Source organism: Ciona robusta, chromosome 14 (genome assembly GCF_009617815.1).
Source record: "Ciona robusta chromosome 14, ASM961781v2".
NCBI lineage: Eukaryota > Metazoa > Chordata > Ascidiacea > Phlebobranchia > Cionidae > Ciona > Ciona robusta.
Window position 1 is genome coordinate 1,969,617 of NC_143248.1, and position 15,156 is coordinate 1,984,772.

The window sequence follows — 15,156 nt, forward strand, 5'->3', positions numbered from 1 at the left end:
TGGAAGTAGCTTAGGCGTACTTTGCAGTTAAAGGTGGGGTTGTGCACGATCAGAATTCGGCGGTGGCTTGTTTATTTATTTATTCTTATTTATGCATGTACGCCTGCATCAAGGCTTGCCAGTTCTTTATTTAGACATCTGACTTCACGACTATGAACCGCCTATATCCATGCTTGCAAATGACAGATAACTATACGTGGCCTCAAAACGACAGAAAAGCATAATGTTTTATCAAGAAGTTTTCTCCCCAAAATAAGGTATGATAGTAAGGCCGTGTATGGTGTGCAAATTCTGCAGTCTGTAGTTCACCTGCATATTAAATGCATTTTTATTCGGTTTTAACAAAACAGTCGCTGTATACTTCAGTAAGAAATCGCATTTGATGATAGTTATAAACAACGTATATTAGGGTGAAAAAAAAGGTAAACACCTATTCATTTAATTTTCTCGTCCTATTTGGTAGTAAACAAAGAACATTCAAAGAATTATTAAACCGTATCTTCGTGATATTTGGATTTTATGTGCTAAAGGTGTCCTGTCTTTCCCCGCAGCATAGAACAGTAATACCAAATTATGCAACCCGTGACGCAATAAGTATACTTAAATCAAAACATGCTGTGTTATAATTTGAAAACACTTTGATCTAAATCGCCGTTGTACAATGCGGCTGTGATAGGTAAAGCTTATCCAAATATAATTTAAGTGCTTTGCATTTTGGCCGAACCGTGGTATTCGATTTACGTCATCAAGTCAAAACCACAACACGACTGGCATGCGGAGATGTCGTGTTTAATCAACAAAACAGTGACATTCGCTGGTCGTCACTAACGCTTATAGCGGAGCGGATTAAGGCTACAGTACAGCGCAAAAAAATCAAATTCAAAGAAATGCAATACGAAACATGGGCGTTTGAACTGTGTAGAAAAAAAGCAGTGTACGTATATCACTTACATACCATCTAGGTTTACGAATTCGCTATCTCAGCCAAAAATCTTGCGTTTGACGTCATTGTACTGCACCACGGCAAAATCGCTAGGTATATTTTGTCCAGTTTGTATATATAAGTTGCAAACAATAAATTAAGTAGTCTTATGCGTTCAAATTATCTACTTTATACATCAAAACATCGTACAGTTGTTGTTTGTGGTCTCAATAATTAAAATTATGATAACACTGCTAAAATTGCAGCTAATTTTTATGGCATATAGTACTGTGTGGTAAGGTGGTATGCCGTTAGCACCTAAATCGCTTAAACCTAATTCGAACACTTAACAACGTTTTTTAGAGTCGGAAACTACAGCTATTCTGTAAAAAAACTCTTTGTTATCTATCAAATGGGACGCTCGAAGACATAAAAAAAACATGTCTTATCCCACCCCACCCTACTATATTTTTTTTATTATCCCACCCCACCCTACTATATTTTTTCACAACACAATTGCATTAGATTTTTATACATAACCGTTTATGTAAAAATGCTAGTTTATATGTATGATGTGGGGAAACGGGATGTGGGGAAACGGGACACGTTTATAGCACACATTATCTAAATATCCTGATCGTGTTTTAAACATTTAACAACGGTCTATGGGAGTCGCGGGGATACGGTTTTATAATTCTTTGAATGTCTTTGTTTACTACCAAATGGGACGAGAAAATAGAATAAAAAGGTGTCCCATCCCCCCCCCCCCTCACTGTATCCAGTACAACTTGGAAACGCGATTTGGTCCGAGACAATTCATAATAGCAAGATAGTGCTAACGCCTGGGGCCGGTTAGTAATCGATGGAATACATAGATCAACGTGGTGTCTTGTTACCTTAATTATCATTTGCATACACGTTATGTCAACATAAAACCACAGCGCAAATTTTAGGCAGTTTAAAAACAAGACAGTGACTGTCCGACAAAAATCGTGCGCTTATTTTTTGCGTTTTTTCGCGGCAAGACGCGCAGTTTTTCGTAAATAGAAACAACTTCGCCACGCTTCGGCCCTTTCCGAGAAAAATGCGGTCGGTTTTTAAGCCAACGAAAACGTATTGCTCAAGCAACGCGGTACAGCGGCCGCAGTGTGTAAGCAAATTTGAGGCATAAGCAGCGAAATTGCGCCGGCTTGCACCGATAAGAGACCGCGTGTTGAATAAATATTATCCCTGCTTTAACCGATGTTATGGAATCAAAAGAAAAACGTGAAAAACCAATGCTATTTGTGGTGTCGAAATGCTGGTCTGAGTTGTTGTTTGTTTTATGGACGATTTTATCACTTAGTTGGTTTAGCGTCAACAACTTAATTGGAATTTTGCAAAAGTGTTGAAAAAAAGATTTCTAAATTATAATTGGGTGGGGGAAGATGGGACAACGTTTTATTCCATTTTCTTGTCTCATTTGGTAGTAAACAAAGAAAATTCAAAGAAATATAAAACCGCATCTACACAACTCCCATAGACCGTTGTTGAATGTTTAAAACACGATCAGTATATTTGGATATTATGTGCTAAAAGTGTCCCATTTTTAACATGGATATTTATTTTCATTTAATACCACGCTGCGTATATGGGTTGTACAATTTTCTAGGTGTAGCGACTACTTATTTTTTTAATTAAATATAAATGATTTTGACTGTAAGCATGTTTTTACAACTACTGTTTTTTTCGCTATATATCCTGTTTTTTTTTCGCTTAAGATATTTCTCAATCTTCGCAACTGTAATCAAAGAGACAAATAAAGATATAATATAGCGTTAAGAGGTCCTTACAGTAAATTCGTTCTGTTACGAAAAAGGTATCGTTTAAATTAATTTCGAAAATTACAATATAAGTAAAAATTAGCAATTTAATTTGCAAACACAAATGTATTGTAACTGAACAAATTAAGGCGAACAAAATATTGTATATCCGCGAGGGTATAAACATATGATATTTGACCGTGTCGATGCACATAGTTACAAAATAACACAAAAGACAACTTTGTTACAAATAAAATCAGATAACTTAAAAGGAACTAACACACCTAGTGTATTTTTGTATTCCCCTATGCGCGGTCTATTCTTGGTAAAAAAGTGTTAAAAATAAGTCGCAAGCGTGCAGTAAAGCATGAAGGAACGCCACACAATTGAAACCAACCGCAGCGTAACTTTATAATGGCAATATAAAACGAAAAAAGCAAAATTTTAGCCTAATTGGTTTGGAAATATTTCTAAATGCTTCTCAATAGTAAGGGAATTTTTTTGCATTTTACTCAATGCGTTTTTTTCTGATCCGCATTATTACATAACTGATAAAGTAGGGTGGGGAAGATGGGACACTTTTTAAATATATTTTCTTGTCCCATTTTGTAGTAAACAAAGAACATTTTAAAAAAATTTAAAAAAAAGGTATTCTAACGACTCCCATAAATCGTTGTTAAATGTTTAAAACACGGTCAGAATATTTGGATATTATATGCTAAAGGTGTTCCATCTTACCCCACAATACTATATTATAAATTCTCTATAATAAAAAAATGTAATCATACAAATTGGAAATACTAACTGTTTAATGTAAAGTTTTTCAAAATGTTATATGGTCAGTCCAGTTTCACGAAGTGGTAAAACTCTAAATTAGCGGCTATCCAGTTTCGAAGAAATATAACTAACAATTAGTTCCCTTATTCTTTCTTTGCCATTTATTGTTTTAAAGCGTTATACTTAAGGGAAAGCCGGATATTCAAACCACGTCTTTAAACCGCATCCCCTTAATTTCCGCTTTTAGAAAATTTCTTAACCGGAATTATATTGTTTAAAGATTACAAGACTTTTGAAGAGAACTATCCGTAATTAAATCAAGAGGTCTAGGATTAAGTTCTTTATCAATGGATTTAAATTGCTATATAGACATAAAGCGTTGATTTTTAAATATGGTATATAGTAGGGTGGGGGAAAGATGGGACACCTTTTCATTATAATTTCTCGTCCCATTTGTTAGTAAACAAAGAACATTTAAAGAATTATAAAACCGTATCCTTATGACTCCCATAGACCGTTGTTAATTGTTTAAAACACGATTAGAATATTCGATATTATGTGCTAAAGGTGTCCTGTCTTTCCCACCCTACTTTATTGTTACCTAGTTAGACTGTACTTAAATGTATTAAACCTGAAAAATGGTGTAAGCAATAGGTTCAAATGCTTCTGTTATAGGAGGGTGGAGTAAGATTAGACATGGTTTTATTCTTTTTTTCTCGTCACATTCGGTAGTAAACTACATTAACATAAGAATGTTTACATATTTGTGCAACCATTGCCCCGTTACTATAAAATAATGTTGTTAAATGTAAAAAAACGGTCAGGAAATACGGACGTAGGAGCTAAATTCCATCTTACCCCACAGCACTGTATTGGTATACACGGTGGTGCAACTTTACAGAGCAAAACTAAATTATCACCATTTAAACTAATGTAAAATTTTTCTTACACAAATTAAAATAAAACAACTTAACGTATGTCATATATATACCCTCCCAAAATAGAATCCTTTTTTGAAGGAAAGTGTCCGTGTTTCCCGGACTCGACGTTATGTACCCATTTCCGCATCGTATGTGACCTAGAATTCACTAAGCTGAAGGAGAATAGTTGCGGGTATGCGATGTAATATAGAGGGTACTGTTAGCACCTAAAACCCGTTTTCCTGATCGTGTTTTAAACAATTAACAACGCTCTTTAAGAGTTGTGAGTATGCGGTTTTATAATTCTTTGAATATTCTCTGTTTACCAAATGAGACAAAAAGGAAAACGAAAAAAATGTTCCATTTTACCCTGTCTACCATAAACATTATGTACTGTGGGGTAAGACGGGACACCTTTAGTATCCAAATATCCTGATCGTGTTTTAAACAATTAACAACGGTCTATATGGGAGTCACGAGGATGCGGTTTTATAATACTTTTTAGTTCCTTGTTCACTAAGCAATGGGACACGGAAATAGAATGAAAATGCGTCCCATCTTCCCCCACCGTGCCCAACATATATACATTATGTGCTCCTTGACTTTTAATATTGTTATATGGAAGTGTTTAGAAATCTGAGCTCGGCTCGCACCATTTGCAATAATTGAACCGTCCAATAAGAGACCCCTTGTTTTATAGTTAACGATTTTGCACAGCTTTCGCTTCGGGTAGTGCCCGTGTGTGAAGATCTGTCAACGCAATTTCCTGCACCGCGCGTGGATAGTTAGGGAAGAGTGGATAACGACCCGGTGTGGAATTTCCGGGCGGAAATCAGAACATGAAATTGAGCGAAACGGCCTCGAAAAATATACTGTCACGAAATTAGCCATAAGTTTGGAAAACTAGGGCTTCTTCTGGATTCTTTTATCGCTGACCGGGTTAAAGGGCATAGTCTAACCAAAACGACAAGCACTTAACTTGGGCTACCATTCCAGGTATTTGGACAGTTTTAAATACGAGTTTAGTTCATTTCCCGTCTCAAAAGGGCAGTCTGGAATGCCAATGTAACAAGAATGACTTTGGGAAAATTTTTTTTTTTTTTTTGAAACGCTAACTACAAGAAATACTTTCTAAGCAACAATGAAACAAAACCAATCAAAAAATCAATTTGAGCACAAATCCACTCAAGTATAACTTTAAACTGCTATGGCAACATGCAAATACCGTATATAATACTATGGGTAACGGTATATAGCATCTAAATCCTAAATTTTCAGATCGTGTTTTAACCATTAAGAAAGTTTCTTTAGAAGATGTAGAGTCACGGGAATACGGTAGAATAATTCTTTAAATATTCGTTGTTTACTACAAAATGGGACGTATAATAGAATGAAATTATGTCTCATCTTGCTCAAACTTACTATTTGGAACAAAATCAAATCTAAAGTAGAAAAATACTTCATATACAGTAGGATCAGGGAAGATGGGACACTTTTAAACTCTATTTTCTCGTCCCATTTAGTAGTAAACAAAGAACATTCAAAGAAATATGAAACTATGTCCTCATGACTCTCATAGACCGTTGTTAATTGTTTAAAACACGATCAGGATATCTGAATATTATGTGCTAAAGGTGTCCCATTTTATTTCACCCTACTACACATTTAAAGTTGCGATCACAGACTAAAACACAAGAATACATACGATTTTGCAATTTACAGCAATGTACTTTGCGTGGGTTAAAACCAAGTATATGAACATCACTATATAGTCTTGTAGGGAAAGATGGGAGACCTTTATAGCACATAATATCCAGATATCCTGATCGTGTTTTAAACAATTAACAACGGCCTATGGGAGTCGTGAGGATACCGTTTTATAATTCTTTGAATGTTCTTAGATTACTATCAAATAGGACGAGAAATAGAAAGAAAATGTGTCCCACTTTCCCCCACCCAACTATATATATGCAATTTCCTTCATAAAGTGTATAGGTTTCTTTACAAAGAGTAAAAATAACTTCGATTGAGTGTATAGGGGTGTATGTTATGCCACAAAGCGTTTGAAATGAACTAGGAAAGTCCCGTATGACAAACTTTGGTACTGGTATGTAAGTACACACAAAAGAAAAGCAGATATAATAGGGTGGGGAAGATAGGACACTTTACTATTTTCTCGTCCCATTTGGTAGTATACAAATAACACTCAAACAATTATAAAACCATATCCTCACGACTGTAATAGATCGTAGTTAATTTTTTTAAATCGCAATCAAGATATTTGATATTATGTGCTAAAAGAGTCCCATCTCCCCCACTCTACTATATATATATAAATAGTAAAACAAACTCACCAGCGCCGCCGTGCGGAAAGCAGCTTTAATAATACAGGACACTTGATGTTATTTAAAGCTGATTCGTCAATGTCGTAAAGTCCGGTTCAGAAAAACAGTAAAAAACACTTTTTTAAATCTAAAATTGTTTTAAGTTTCTAAACCATATTAAAATTTAAATATATTAAAATGGTTGAAACTTTGAAATACCAACACATTAGTTTAAACGTGGACTTTTGTATGCGATAATTAACTTGCTTTATCCTTGCAAATAAATGAATGTAACATATTTATTCTCGCGTGGCCGAAAAATTACAGTGATTATTACACCGGTGTTCTGTTTCATAAACCTCATGCCCGCTGCCATGTCTTAGCTATAAAACAGTTGAGTCAAATTTCTTAAACCACCTGTATTGCTGTTCTGTCTACAGTTTACAATATGAAGCGACTTCTTAACCTTTTGCATACTTCTATAACAGTTTATAGTTTTTTACCGTAAGAATTTAGTTTTAATATATATTGTACTGTGGGGTAAGATGGGACAACTGTATCACGTAATATATAAATATCCTGATCGTGTTTTAAACAATTAACAACGGTCTATGTCTATGGAAGTCGTAAGAATACAGTTTTATAACTCTTTAAATTTTCTTGGTTTACCACCAAATGAGTCGAAAAAATTGAATGGAAAGTGTCCCATCTTTCCCGCCCTACTATATACAGCTTTTTCCTGCACATAAATACGATTTAATAATGCTGCATTTAGTCTGCACTATAACTTATACATTTACTATTAACAATACATAAACTCTTGACTGCTATTCGTTAAACTAAAAATCACACATACTAACTGCTGTAACAAATATCACACATGCTCACTGTATACTATAAGACCACACACTAACAGTTTGGCCACTATCAGAGCGATTAAGTATTTCGTTTCCAGCTGATGAAAAATCTAGGTACACGCTGCAATCAAGTAATCAACGTGTTGTAAAAAACGCACAAATGCTGTTATGCCAATAGGGAAGTTGACTGCGGGAAATTCGCGTTCAATAAGAATTGTGCAAGCAATATGTTTATATGTTTTGTTATATTTTAAGCTGGGGTAAGATGGGACATGATTTAATTCGCCTTTCTCTTGCAGTTGGTAGTAGACAACAAGTATTTACATATTTTAAATAGCCTTCTAAAAAAATTATGGAATATTTTTTTAATCGTAAGCCTTATTTTAACAACTGTTGTTTTGTCGTTGTATCATGTCCTTTTGTTTAAAGTATTTCTAATTCTTCGCTACCATAAAAGAAGGGACAAATAAAGTTATTATTATAACGGATTAAAAGAGCTCATTTTATATTACCGTAGGGTAAGACGGGTTTTAACACATATTGCCTAATATTTCTTAACAATCATGCTAATAAATAAATACGATATTTTAAAGGCATGAGGATACGGTTATACAATTTTGTAAATATTCTTTGTTTACCACCATAGGAAAGATAAATGAAAAAGAAACGTGTACCATCTTACCCCAGCCAGCTTTACGTTAAAAAGTGTTACTTGTACAGATTGTCTACACACATATATTTTATATTCGCGATTCAAGGCACCGTTATTATACATTAAAAATATTGTAATGCATCTAACGTATTAAAATATATGGTTTAAAATCTATTCAATTTTTTGGTCAAAATCAAAGTTGACGACTCGTTTTGCTGCACGCAGTAACTCGGGATCCGAACGCATGTACATATAGGGGTTCATAACGGATATGAACTTCGGCAGAAGCTGGAACAAAACGGTACAACTTAAGCAGCTATTGTGGTAAAAATATGGATGAATGTAACGCATTTACTCCAGTGTGGTGGGGTTAAAACAATCGTTATAACACGGTGTTCTGTTTTATACTCCTCATGCCCGCTTACAATTTACACGTATGTAACTTTATAAACAATAACTTTTTTTAGTGTTTGTTGATAATTTAGATAACCTAGAAGTAGCCAAAAGGTTAGAGCAATTTCCGAAGCGTTAAAGCGCCGAACCTCGAACCAAAAACCTCTGGGCAACAGGCGCTGTAGTACAGACAGTGTTAAAGTACCAGTTGGAGCCTTTTTCATAAAATGCAGAAACACATCGTGCTTTTTAATTACATATTGTGCAGTGTGGTAAGATGAGACACCCAAAGCACTTAATATCCAAATATCCTGATTTTGCTTTAAACAGTTTACAATGGTCCATGCAAGTCGTGGGGTTACGATTTTGTAATTCTTTGCACGTTTTTTGTTTACTACCAAAATGGTCGGGAAAAAGGAATAAACAGGTGTCTCATCTTCCCCACCCTACTATATCAAAGCCGTTTCGCAGGCACGTTACAGAATACCAAAATCAACACAAAGAAAATCACTGACAGAATTAAAAATTAATATGGTAGGGTGGGGGAAGATTGGACACCTTTTTGTTTAATTTTCTCTTTCTATTTGGTAGTAAACAAAGAACATTCAATGAATTATAAAACGGTATCCTCACGACTTCCACAGACCGTTGTTAATTGTTTAAAACACAATTAAAAAATATTTTTTATGAGCTAAAAGTGTGCCATCTTTCCCTACCCTATTATAGAATACTTACGTATAGAAAAGCTATTGAAGCTTGATTGAGAGGTGGTAAGCCGATTGTAAGTTTTAAGCAAGCGTAAACTAAATATGGGAGATAACCGAGTACGAATGAAACTGGTGCAGCGATCACAACCTGTAATACAAAGTAAACGGTATATGAGAGTTCTATATAAGGCTTAATATTAGTTCATTTTAGGCCATTGTAACGTGTTGAATTTTTGTGTTTGTGTGTGTAATATATATAGTAGAGTGGGGGTAGATGGGACACTGTTTAACTCTGTTTAATCGTCCCATTTAGTAGTAAACAAAGAACATTCAAAGATTTATAAAACTGCATCCCCACGACTCCCATAGACCGTTGTTAATTGTTTAAAACATGATCAGTATATTTGGATATTTTGTGTTAAAAGTGTCCCATTTCCCCCCACCCTACTATAGGTCTACTATAGGTTCAGTAAAGGTTGGGGTAAGATGGTCTATGCCTTTGTTTGATTTTTAATGTTGCATTTTGTATAGTAAACAAAGAATGTTTACAGAATAATATAACATTTTGTTGCTATACTTTAAATGAGCTTTGCTATTTAAAAAAAAACACGACTGGGGAATATGGGATAGTATGTGGTAACGATATCCATCTTACCCCACAGTATGTTGTATAGGCCTATATATATATTTAAGTATTTATATCACATCGAATTACGGTTATATATTTCTGTAAATGAATTGTAAGTCTATTTTCAAATAGGACGAGAAAATAGACAAATGTCCTATCTTACCCCACCCTATAAAAAAAACTTTTGGAATAAAAAGCATCTCATAATGTGTGCTAATGTAAATTTCATTTTAAACCATTGGTTCTTAAAATGCACTCATAACTATTACATGGTAAATGCATGTTTGGTGGTTATTGAGTCACTATAATCTGGTTCATACAACCGTTTTATAGTTCTTCATTAGTCATCAAAAAGTAGGTGATTACTCTATATTAGATCGTCTTTACTCACAAATACAACTGCATAATTTTAGTTCCTAACACGTTTGGAGTTTTTATCAACGTAACAATGCAGAAAGCATGTAATATAATTGTAAAAGGGAGTAAAATATATGTGTTTTTTTTTAAAAACAGTGCTTATGTTATTTCATATTCACTCGCAAAGTGACATACATTGTAACTCGTAAGCTGGAACGAGGTGTATGAATACTCATCGTGTTATAACAACTGCAGTTTTCCGGCCACGCGAGGATAAAGAAAGTTACATTCACATTCTCGCGTGGCCAAAAAACTACAGTCGTTATTACACGGGTTTATAACACCTCGTGCCAGCTTACGAGTTACCATGTATGTTACTTTGTGGGTGATTATTTTGATTGGGATTTTTATTTTATGTATGGCTGATAATTTGGACAACCCATTAGTGACCACTGGGTTGAAGCAATTGTCGGTAACTGTCTTGCCTAAAGACACATACGCCCACAATGGTAGCAGCGTCGAGCCTTGACCCCATTGCCTTCGGTTACAGGCAGGCGCGCTAACCACTTAGCCACGGCGCCGTACTATTCACACTCGTTGCTTCATAAAATAAAGCATAACCAGCAGTCTTTACAAAAAAACATGTATATTGTAGCTTACCGCCTTTTCCTCTTCCGATTTGTAAGCAAACTTTGTGTTGTATTTAATCATTTTGAAAATCGGATAGAAGAAAAATAGAAATCCTACAACCACGAAATATTTGATCGTGTTCCTAAAATGTAAAAAAATCTTTCAGATTTCAGAATAACCATTCTTTTACCTTTCTCAAACTTTTTTATTTAAAACTGTTTTAATCTCCTAAAATTTTCACACTCTTTACAGTTAGAAGTTCAATATAGTAAGGTGGGGAAAGATGGAACACCTTTAACACATAATAGCTCAAAATTAGGATCGTGTTTTATACAATTAACACCAGTCTATGGGAGCCCTGAGGATCCAGTTTTATATATTTTTTCGAATGTTTTTTGTTTACTATCAAATCGGATAAGAAAATAGAATGAAAAGTGTCCCAGTTTCCCCGACCCTACTATATATACAATACTTTGTGTAAAATTGGTGTAATCTTCACCTGAAGTTCGTTACGCGACTCCCAGTTCAGGAAGCCATTTTATGAAATATTTAAACTACCAGCAATTAATGTGTTAGTAGCATGGCTTATAGATTTCTAGGTATTGGAGTATCTTATACAGTTATAAATCTTACATGTCTGTATTTTCCAAATCAATCAAACACTTGACTGTATTCTCCTCCGCGCTCTCATAAGCCCCAAACCCCAATGCTGGACCACTTGCTGCTAAGAAGCTCATAGCCCACACTATTATCACATAGAAGCAATAGTTCACTCCAACTAAAATACAAGGCAGTTGTTAAACATAAAGTATATAGTGGGGTGGGGGAAGATGGGACACTTTTAGCACAAAATATATAAATATCCTGATCGTGTTTTAAACAATTAACAACGGTCTATGAAAGTCGCGAGGACAAGGTTTTATAATTCTTTGAATGTTTTTTGTTTACTACCAAAATGTACGAGAAAATAGAATGAAAAGGTGTCCCATCTTCCCCCATCCTACTATATCTTGTGTTTGTTGTATGTACAAGTATATCGTAGTTACACCATGTGCCAAGCATAGGATATAGTTGGGTAAGATAAAATATCATATTCCATATTTCCTAATCCTGTTTTTAACAATTAACAACGCTCTTTTAGGTGGGATACGGTTTTATAATTTAGTAAATATTCTTTGTTTTCTAGAAAATGGGGCGATAAAAGATAAGAAAACCTTGACTATTTTAACCCAACAGTTGCCCCGCCCCGATGCGAGGGTGAATAAGTTACATACGTAGTAACTCGTAAGCGGACACAAGGTGTATGAAACAGAACACAATTATTGTCGTTGCACTGAAATGCATTTAAAAACTGTCGTTGCATTGAAATGAGAGGATAAATAAGTTATATACGTAGTTAACTCGTACGCCTGCACGGGTGTATGAAACATTACACCCATATTAAAACAATAGCCGTTGCCTAAAATTGCGAAGAAAAATAAGTTACATTAATTCTATTACCTTTTTCTGGCTTAAACTTTCTGTAGTAACGGTCAATGCAAATCCAAGTCATACTGGCTATACTGACAAAGCCAGAGAATAAGCCCATATGTGCGCTAACCTGTGTTAGATAAAGTGAATATTATTTATAAGTACTGTGGGGTAAAATGGGACAACGTTAGCACCTAATTCCCGTGTTTCTAATCGTGTTTTTAACAATTCTCTTTTCTTATTTAGTAGTAAGCAAAGAAAATTTATACAATTTTAAACTGTATTATTGAGATTCAAAAGGAGCGTTGGTAATAAGTCCCAGACATAAAACACAAACTGAATATATAGTAGGTTGGGGAAGATGCGACACCTTTAGCATATATTATCCAAATATCCTGATCGTGTTTTAAACAATTAACAACGGTTAATGAGAGTCGTGAGGATATAATTTTATAATTCTTTGAATATTCTTTCTTTACCACCAAATAGGACGAGAAAATAAAATGAAAAGGTGTCCCATCTTCCCCCGCCCTACTATGTTACAGTTGGCACAAGTTACATTGATATACAGCACTTTAATCTGCTATAACATAAAATCCGCCGGCGTAATAACTCAAGCTGTGGTATAGCGATTTATGGCTGTTAAATACACAATGTGTTTTAAGTACAAAGCAATTCACTAAACCTGGCATTCAAATATCCCTTTAGGTCTTCTGCCTTGGTGAAAGCTGGATAGGCCGTCCATAAATAAATGCACCATCATTAGGAGATCGGCACAAGCAAGCGAAGTCAGCCATATATGTTTCGTTTGCAGCTTTTTCGAACTCCAAATTGCGAGTATGTAGACAGAGTATCCGAATGTAGCAACTGCAGCTGTAATGTTGGAATAGTTTATGGAGTATGCAGTAAGTGATTGTTGTTATAAATAGAGTAATGTGGGAAAGATGGAACACCTTTAGCACATAATATTTAAATATTCTTATGGTGTTTTAAACAATTATTAACGGTTTAAGGGAGTCGTGAGGATACGGTTTTGTAATTTTTGTAATATTCTTTGTTTGCTACTAAATGGGACGAGAAAATACAGCGAAAAGGTGTCCCATCTTCCCCACCCTACTATACGTGATTTAGTAAGCCCAAATTGTTTTGTTTGCGCATTAAAATTTATTATATATTTTATAAATGTTGCATGGTGGGGTAAGATGGGACAAGTTTTCATTCTCTTATTTTCGTCCCATTTAGTAGTTAAAATGGGTATTTACAAAATAATATAACCGAAGCCGGGCAAAGAGTGTCATTAACTATTTTAAAAAAATAAGAAAATATGAGTTTTAGGTGCAGACGATATCGCATTCTCCCCCGCATAGTACTACACTGTATATAAAATGTAGTATTTAGATAGTTATTCCAGCGTATAAACTTAACAGTATAGACCCGATTACACTATTTCAAGGATAATATTATTTTCATATCGTTTTAATTTTTTTTAAATGTAAATTTAAAAAAAATAATTTTTATTAAAAAAAACTTTTAACGTTTTTAAAATCTAGTTTAATATTTAAATGTAACTTACCCATCATAAGCATTGCGATTCCATAAGCAGTTCGTGTTATACCGAATTCCAGCTCCATTTTAAAATCCCGTACGTCTTCTAAGCTAATGTAAAACAAATGCGATACCTTTACGCGGAGTATTTGGTTGCTCTAATGGCCACTTGCTCAAAACTTCAGATTAATTTAGGAATAATTATATAAATTATCAAATGGTTTTATCATTTATAGGTTGTCAATTTCGCGCTGCCTTAAGCGCTTTTAATGTACCGTACACGGATTAATATAGACGTGTAAGTACGTATATAGGTATAAGACCGAGGGCGTGAACTAAAAGCAGTCTAAAATTATAACATATACTATGACCATAAATGTGTTTTTAAAAAGGGTCTTAAATTGAACGTATTTTAATATATAGTAGGATGAGGGAAAATGGGACACCTTTTCATTCTATTTCCTCGCCACATTTGCTAGTAAACAAACAACATTCAAAGAATTGTAAAACTGTATCCTCACGACTCCCATAGAACGTTGTTAATTGTTTAAAACACGATCAGAATATTTGAACATTATGTGCTAAAGGTGTCCCAACTTCCCCCGCCCTACTATAATCCTGTATTTTTAAAATAGTGGTGTGGGTTAAGATAGGATATACCTCTCCACCTAAAACCCATATTTCCTGGTCGTGTTTTTAACAATTAACAACGCCGTTTTAAAATCGCTGATCTACAGTTATATATTTCGTTAAACATTTTTTAATTACTCCCAAACGGGACGAGAAAAGAGAATAAACACGTGTCCTATCTTACCCCACCCTACCATACATAAGTAAAACTTTACTCTTTAACACGCGTTTATCACCGTATACCATCACTATGTGTGACTCAGAGCTGCGTACGTTTTTATATATCGCGATTTCGTCATAAATTTGACATCATGTCTGTATACGTTTTATGTGGTGCCGGTCAAACGTGGGTCAAACTTTTACGCTTAGTTTAACCGTCTCGTTTAAATATTGATAAAGGCTAGAGTCGTGCAAAGTTCACTTTTAATATTCTATTTAACGCTGCAGATTGAAGTATTAAAACTATGTTTACTCGGAAAACTGTAATCAGAATTCACCTTATGATGACCTCTTTCGTAATCGAACAAGTTTTTCGCTGCTAC

General features: G+C 34.6%; 1 protein-coding gene across 1 annotated transcript; it reads right to left on the reverse strand.

The window, feature by feature from the left end:
- Positions 1–246: 246 nt before the first annotated feature.
- LOC149724846 (beta-4C adrenergic receptor-like) lies at positions 247–14,199 on the reverse strand. The gene is made up of 8 exons (XM_089892153.1): positions 14,013–14,199; positions 13,125–13,312; positions 12,470–12,569; positions 11,603–11,747; positions 11,000–11,111; positions 9,383–9,502; positions 6,776–8,542; positions 247–309 (listed from the first exon to the last, which is right to left on the reverse strand). The coding sequence occupies exons 1-7, from the start codon at positions 14,068–14,070 to the stop codon at positions 8,426–8,428; spliced, it is 840 nt and encodes a 279-aa protein (XP_089748279.1). The 5' UTR covers positions 14,071–14,199; the 3' UTR covers positions 247–309; positions 6,776–8,425.
- Between the last annotated feature and the right edge of the window lie 957 nt (positions 14,200–15,156).

What these genes read in the sequence shown, in the direction of transcription:
- LOC149724846 (XM_089892153.1), bottom strand. Translation starts at nt 14,070, where the DNA reads ATGGAGCTGGAATTCGGTATAACACGAACTGCTTATGGAATCGCAATG. An exon ending in AATCGGAAGAGGAAAAGGCG is followed by an intron (nt 9,503 to 10,999) that starts GTAAGCTACAAT and finishes TTTGTATTACAG; the next exon opens with GTTGTGATCGCTGCACCAGT. An exon ending in CTTCAATAGCTTTTCTATAC is followed by an intron (nt 8,543 to 9,382) that starts GTAAGTATTCTA and finishes GTTTTGTTCCAG; the next exon opens with CTTCTGCCGAAGTTCATATC.